This window comes from Clinocottus analis, unplaced genomic scaffold (assembly GCF_023055335.1).
Source record: "Clinocottus analis isolate CAN_PGR_092001 unplaced genomic scaffold, fCliAna1.0.p SCAF_61, whole genome shotgun sequence".
Classification (NCBI taxonomy): domain Eukaryota; kingdom Metazoa; phylum Chordata; class Actinopteri; order Perciformes; family Cottidae; genus Clinocottus; species Clinocottus analis.
In genome coordinates, this window is record NW_027176220.1 from 155001 (window position 1) to 162500 (window position 7500).

Sequence of the window (7500 nt, forward strand, 5' to 3'; positions counted from 1 at the left end):
CTGCTCCTCTTGAATCCGAGGTTCGACAAGCGGTCGGAGTCTCCTTTCCAGCACCTTGGCATAAGCTTTTCCTGGGAGGCTGAGTAGTGTGATACCACGATAGTTTGAGCACACTCTCCGGTCCCCCTTCTTGAAGATGGGAACCACCACCCCGGTCTGCCAGTCCATGGGCACTGTTCCCGACCCCCATGCGACACTGAAAAGGCGTGTCAGCCAAGACAGCCCAGCAATGTCCAGCGCTTTCAGCATCTCAGGGCGGATTTCATCCACCCCCTGCGCCTTGCCACCAAGAAGCTCTTTAACTATCTTAGTGACCTCTGCCAGGGATATGGGTGCACCCACCCCAAGTTCTTCAGGCGCTGCCCCATCCCCAGGGGACATGTTGGCCAGGTTTAGGAGTTCCTCAAAGTGCTCTTTCCACCATCCGACGATGTCCCCAGTCCGAGTCAGCAGCTCCCCTCCCCCACTGAGAACAGCCTGGGGTAGGCCCTGCTTTCCCTTTCTGATCCGCCGGATGGTTTGCCAGAACCTCTTTGAGGCCAACCGAACGTCCTCACCTATGGTCACGAACTCTAGGTCGTGACCGAAAGAACGAGGTCGCGGATACAAGCGGCCGAAATGAGCTTCCTCCGTAGGGTGGCCGGGCTCAGCCTTAGAGATAGGGTAAGGAGCTCGGACATCAGGAGGGAGCTTGGAGTCGAGCCGCTAGTCCTTCGTATCGAAAGGAGTCAGCTGAGGTGGTTCGGGCATCTAATCCGGATGCCTCCTGGACGCCTCCCATTAGAGGTTTTCCAGGCACGTCCAACTGGTAAGAGGCCCCGGGGAAGACCCAGGACACGCTGGAGGGATTATATCTCCCAGCTGGCCTGGAAAAGTCTCGGGGTCCCCCAGAACGAGTTGGAAAATGTTGCGGGTGAGAGGGAAGCCTGGGTCGGTCTGCTGGGTGTGCTGCCACCGCGACCCGACCCCGGATAAGCGGCGGAAAATGGATGGATGGATGGCACGTTTTAATAGATTCTCAACTTTTAAGCGCGCTTAAATGCGCAGCTCCTCTGTCACAGCGCTTTTTTTAAAAAAACGACCGGCGCGTTTTTGTCAAGCCGTTTTTTAAGCGGCTGTGCTTTAAAAAAGGTCACGTCCTGTGTGATCTGTCAGAAGAGGACAAGAAAAAATACGACAAAGTAAGGCATGCTTTTGATAAACATTTCATATGCAAGCATTACGTGATCTACGAAAGAGCTAAATTCGACAAACGTTGCCGGGAGCCCGGTGAGAGGGTTGAAGCGCTTATTACTGCTGTGCAAAAACTGGCTGAGCATTGTCAGTATGGAATTCTCGGAGATAAGAGGATCAGAGATCGCCTTGTCATAGGTATCAGAGACCACAAACTTTCAGAGAAGTTACAGCTAGATTCTGAGTTGACTCTCGTGAAAACTATCACGAAAATCCGTCAAAGAGAGGAAATTTAAAAGCAACAGCCTGCATTAAGACGGAGTAGCATGGAAAGCACGGATGCAAACATGAATGCAGTTCGATTCAAGTTCAGACAGAAATACTCTTCACATGGAGAAAGTGGTTTTAAACAAAAGGACAGAACAGTGCAAAACTATGCAAATACTGGATGTGGCAGATGTGAAACAACACATGAAAACACACTGAATGCATGTCCCGCGTGCACTGCTGAGTGCAAGAAATGTAAGAAGGGGGGACATTTCGCAGCCGTCTGCAAAACTAAAATGAGAATGGAGGAAATCAAGGAAAGTGACTTTGATAAAAGCGTTGAGACATTGCTTCTGGGCACAGTGAATGGTACAAAATCCAACACGTTCTGGAAGAAGTCGGTCACAGTGAATGGTCAGCAGATGACGTTCAAGTTGTACACAGACGCTGCAGTGACGGCTATCCCGGCAAATTTGTACTCGTAAAAGCGACATGGAAAGCTGTTACCGATAACAAAAATACTGTGTTGACCAAGTAACACTCCCATAGAGGCGAAGGGACATTTTACTGTGGATATTAGCCACAACGGAACTCAAGCGAAGCAGCAGGTGTATGTTGTGCCAGGCTTAGTGACACCTTTGCTTGGCTTACCAGCTATACAGGACCTCTAAATGCTCAGCCCAGTGCAAGCGATCACAACAGCTTAGGTAAGCTACAAAGAGCAAAATCCTAGAGTGTTCAGTGGCTTAGCTAAGTTAGAAGGAGAATACAAAATTAAATTAAAAGAAAATGCCACTCCCTTGGCCATCTCTATGCCACGCCGTGTACCATTGCCCTTAAGAGGAAAAGTTCAAGAAGAATTAAAAAGGATGGAGAAAATGGGTGGAATTTCTCACATAGAGGAACAGAGTGGTGCTCTGCGCATATGTGTTGACCTAACCTGCCTGAACGAAAATGTTTGGAGGGAGCGACATATTCTTCCAACTGTCAACGAGACGCTAGCTAAGCAAGCTGGAGCTAGGATTTTTTCCAAACTGGATGCCACTGTGGGTTTTTGGCAGGTGCCTTTGTACAAAGACTCAGCTCCACTCACCACCTTCATCACACCGACAGGCCGTTATTGTTTTAATCGGCTTTCCTTTGGAATATTATCCGCACCGGAACACTTTCAGAAGCAATTGACACAGATGCTTGACGGACTGGAGGGAACTTTGTGTCATACAGATGACATCCTGGTGTTGGGTACTATGCCCAAAGAGCATGATGACAGAGTGCAAAGACTGCAGCAGCGAAGATTGACTCTGAATGACAAATGTCAGTTTGCAGTGAAACAGGTCAAATTTCTCAGACACATTTTCAGTTCAGAGGGCATACGAGTAGATCAGGGTGATCAGAGAGATGCCGCCACCCAAAGATGTGGCCGACATAAAACGCTTCATGGGGTTGGCCAACTATGTAGGAAAATTTTCCCTTAACCTCGCAGAGCTCAGATGGCCAATCTCCTGTGTACTGCAATAGAGGAATCCCTTTCGCTCCAGAATGACGTGACCGCTCAAATCGAGGTCATTCAGCAACTCCCAGCCTCACCTGAGAAGTTGCTACAAATACGAAGAGCACAAGAAGAAGATAAGTAAGCAGCTGTCCTCCCTGAACTACAGAGGGTGGGAAACAAACAGTTCTGCGACACAGTTGAAGCACTTTTGGCAATACAGAAATGACCTGCTGATGGTGGATGGCCTATTAATGAAAGTAAGGAGAATACTGATTCCAGCAAGCATGCAACAGAACATCTTGGACAAAATTCACCAGGGTCACCAAGACATGGTGAAATGCATGGCCAGGGCTCATGAAGCAGTGCCACTGAAGAAAAATGCCACAGAGCCTCTGATGACCACACCCTTGCCATTACACCCATAGGAACGGCGAGCGGCTGACTTGTTTGAGTGGAAGAAGGGTTAATATTTCGTAGTCATTGATTACTACTAACGTTACATTGAGGTTGCCATTCTCACAAGCACTTCAGCAACAGCGGTGATTAAGAAAATGAAAACCATCTTTAGCCGCCATGGGTTGCCAGATACACTTGTCACAGACAACGGATTGCAGTTTGCTGCCGCAGAGTTAGCTGAGTTTGCTAAGGACTACAACTTCCAACATGTTACCAGTAGCCCCCGTTACCAACAAAGCACTGGGGAAGCTGAACGTGCAGTAAAGACTGTGAAATCCTTGTTGCAGAAGGACCCTCGCAAAGCGCTTATGGCATACAGAGCAACTCCTTTTCCCCATGGAGTATCACCAGCGCAGCTCCTGATGGGGCGCAACATCCAAACACTCCTTCCAGTCTGTCCAAGCACTCTTTAACTAGCATGGCCAGACTTGAGAGCTTTTGAGTTGAAAGACCAGGAGCTTAAAGGACAACAGGCTGAAGGATACAACAGACGACACAAAGCACGGAGACACCACCACTCCAGCCAGGTCAGAGAGTCTGGATACGGCATGTATCACACACAGGAGTCGTTTCTGGCTCAGCAGGGACACCACGTTCATACGTGATCCAAACTTCGTCAGGCAGTCTCCGAAGAAACTGTTCTCATTTGAGAGTGGTGCCTTCACCGTCTGGAAGCCAGCCCCACTCTGCCATACACACCAGGGTTGGCAGAGAAGTCAAGCCTGTGAAAAGTGTTTACACGGAGCAGAATAACCTCCGAACCACAACAGAGAGGATTAGGCAGTCCACCCTACCTCTCAGTTAGGCTATGTACTGTGTTCATATGTAAAAAATGAAAAAATGAAAAAAATAATATATAATATGAAGTTCATTTAGCTAGTTTACCTATGCATATGTTTACAGATGGTAAAGGTGCCAGCTATCCCCTACCTTGTTAGTAAAATCCGCATAAGGCTTTATTAACATATGATGTACGTTTTCTGTAAAGATCCTGAATGTATCAGTTTAAAAGGGGAAGATGGAGTGAGCAGGTTTTGCTATGTAATGAGTGTGCATGCGCAAGTGTTTAGATTTAAAAGTTATACCAAGTAAATGGTCAACCTTACGCCTTGGTCGTGTCTACTAGTGCTGCTACTTCTTTTAATCCATTAATGACTTCTCCATTGGAGACTGTGCATGGTACTGGGAGAGTGTGAGTGTGTGTGTGTGTATATAGACATTCATGTGACTAGTCTGAGGCTGGAAAGATGACGCTCCACCCATAAAAGACAACAATGCTCAGCTTAATTTCTACATTCTTGTCCTCCAGACAGAGTTTCCACCGTGTGTCTGAAGCGCTCTGGTCATTAGTGACTAATTTGGAAGAACTCATTGAATCCCGTGCTGAGTTACTGACTGTCCCGTGTGGAAATGAAAAGGACAGTGACTCACCATCGTATTAGGGGCTTGAGCGAGGGAAAACACACAATGTACAGCAGCGGGAGAGAAGGACTGTGCGTGTGACGGATAAGGGTGTACCTTCTCCGGTGGAGGAGGGGCTTGGATTTCTTCACCTCTCCTGACGGACTCTTCAACAAGCTGAAAGAAGGGATAGGTGGACCATCAGAGGAAAGAAAAGTGAGGGAAGTGTTCACGCAATATCTTCAAGTGAAACACGTTTTTCCCTTAAACTAAAATACATCCACACGTTATTGGATGCGATTTGACGAGTGTCCATGCGAATAGTTTCAAGTCTTAAATTCTGCTCCATTTAAAGTCAATAGACCATAAAGAGAACTATGCTTTAAGGCAGGCTTACTGTGATTGACAGGTTGCTAACAGAGGCCTTCACGGCATCTCTACATCACTCCTTAGCGTTTCAAATATAGTAACTTCTGCTAGGCAGGAAAACAAGATGGCGAAGCTGAACTTGTCGAACTCGAAGCTTCTAAACATCAGCCCACAAACCAAAGTGTGACATCACGATGACTACGTCCACTTCTCATACACAGGCTATGATTTGGTTGTGTTTTAAGTATTTTAAAAAAGCTGTTTAACTCCGTGTTCACCCAAGAACCCTGTAGGATCTCCGTCTTGTTTCTATTAGTGTAGTATCTTAGAATGCTACAAAGTTATTTTTGCTTGGATGAAGAGCTCGTGCTTCCACACCACAAACTAAAGTTGGTTAAAGTGTTACGTGAGGTATTTTATGGACAATGGATGTGGACAATCAATGACGATAGATGTGGACAATCAATACAAATGTTTTTCCTCATCTATATTGACAATGGTGGAGGAGGTGAAAGAACAGACTAGAGATGAGACAGATGAGATCAGATGTTGTGAGATGGCAGCAGCTGCTCAGCGGTCCCAAGGGAGTTTGATTGGGTGGGACGCTCCGGGGTTTACTCTCTGGTGCCATAAGGACTACATTTAATAATCCGAACCTGCATCTGTCGGTGTCAGTCTCTGCATCGGCATTGTTCCGGCCAGGCTCCCAACTGTGACGACGAAATGGAGACAAGGAACAGATGGAGGCTCGCAAGACGGCAGAATGGACGGGGTTCTCTGGAAGCTGGTCTTTTTTCTCTTCTTCTTCTACTCCTCCTGTCTCGCCTCCTCCTCCTGGTATTCATAACAGAAACACAAAACTATTATCCCCTGCAAATACATTCGCTTTTTTTTAAGGTTATTTTTGGGGGCGTATATGATTTTATTAGATAGAGACAGTAGAGAGGTGACGGGCCTCCACATCACTTTCCCTTTTGAGGGAAACGGAATGTGTTGTGTACTGTTCACACAAAACATTTATTCTAAATCAGCAGCTTCCGATAAACCATTTGGTGTTTCTTGCAGGATGTTTTCTCATTATTACCGTAGGAACATATGAGGCAGAACTTGTGTGTAAAAACATTTAGATGTACATTTAGAATTAAAGCGATGCAAAGTAAAAAAAATACAAGTCATTAAATAAATTACAGAATGGAAATAGAAATTAAACATATAAATATTTTGTATGAATGGAAAAGCAAAGACAAAAATCTATATTTATGGGTTATTGAGATACAAGCTAAGAGTTCATTTTAATATAATTTAATTGGAACTTGGGGGCGCAAAAGCTTTTTGTAAAGTTTTCTGTTTTTATACATTTAAAATGAAATACCAAGATTTGTTAAAAAATATCATATATACCACTTTACAAAAATGTTTCACATTATTTCACAGGCAAAATGGGAAATGTGGAGAAAATGCAAAAGACCTGATGGTTCTGCTAAAAGGGGGAAACCAAGTGTTCGTTTAGCAATTTGTCTTATTGTTATTAAATACAAATAACTTTCTGGAATAATTTTAGATAAACAAAGGACTGTTTCTGTTGGGAAAAATAAATGACCAAACGGCTTTACCTCGGTCATCCGTTTCGGACTTCCAGGACAGTCTGGAGCTTCGAGGGGTCACAGCATCAAGGGTGCCCACCGACAAGGCCCCTTCAGTGGAACTCAGCGCTCCCTGTGCCGATGCATTGTCGGTGGAGGACCGGGAGACTCCCACCCTGTCCCTGTGTCCAACGAAGGGGGGCGGGTTTTTGGGCTGGAGGGGACAAAAAGACACAGGAAATGAAGTGGAGACATTTATTAGGATGAACCCCTCAAGTTGAACAATCGCTTTCTTTTCAAGGAGGTAATTAAAACAATTATACAAATAAATAAGCGCTCCACAGACTCTCATGCGCTCGCTTCATATTGTCTTTCTTCTCAGGCTGGATTGGTGAATTTGGAGTTAGTGAAGTTAAACGTTGCGTAATAGTAATACTCGTTACCCGGAGTCGTAGAAAGGACCATACATTTCTGTGGCGCTAATAGCACGTTAGCACATCATTAACTAGTGTTAGCACGTCTATGCTGCGCAAGCTACTGAGAAATGTCTAAACATGCTACTTCTGCTTTTTTGTGTGCTTTAAAACGCAAATTGCAGACTCTTCTGTCTGCAAATCGATTTTCCTGTTTTTTTTCCAAAAAATGTTTCTACTTCTGCAATTAGTGATAGTGTGGGTTCCATCTTCATGCAACCAGTGATGACGTCTCATTTAGGTCTGAACCAATTCAGCCACTCACACATAAAAATGGTGATGGTTC

The 7500-nt window shown here is 45.4% G+C and overlaps 1 protein-coding gene across 6 annotated transcripts in view; it reads right to left on the reverse strand.

Moving 5' to 3' along the window:
- LOC137804753 (A-kinase anchor protein 13-like) overlaps positions 1-7500 on the reverse strand; it is a 126952-nt gene that overhangs the window by 41509 nt on the left and 77943 nt on the right. For all 6 annotated transcript variants that reach the window (XM_068604120.1, XM_068604117.1, XM_068604118.1 and 3 more), the window contains exons 14-16: positions 6772-6955; positions 5815-5992; positions 4907-4966 (exon numbers count right to left, since the gene is read on the reverse strand). In XM_068604120.1, the coding sequence (XP_068460221.1) occupies positions 4907-4966; positions 5815-5992; positions 6772-6955 (422 nt within the window). The remainder of the gene's footprint in view (positions 1-4906; positions 4967-5814; positions 5993-6771; positions 6956-7500) is intronic.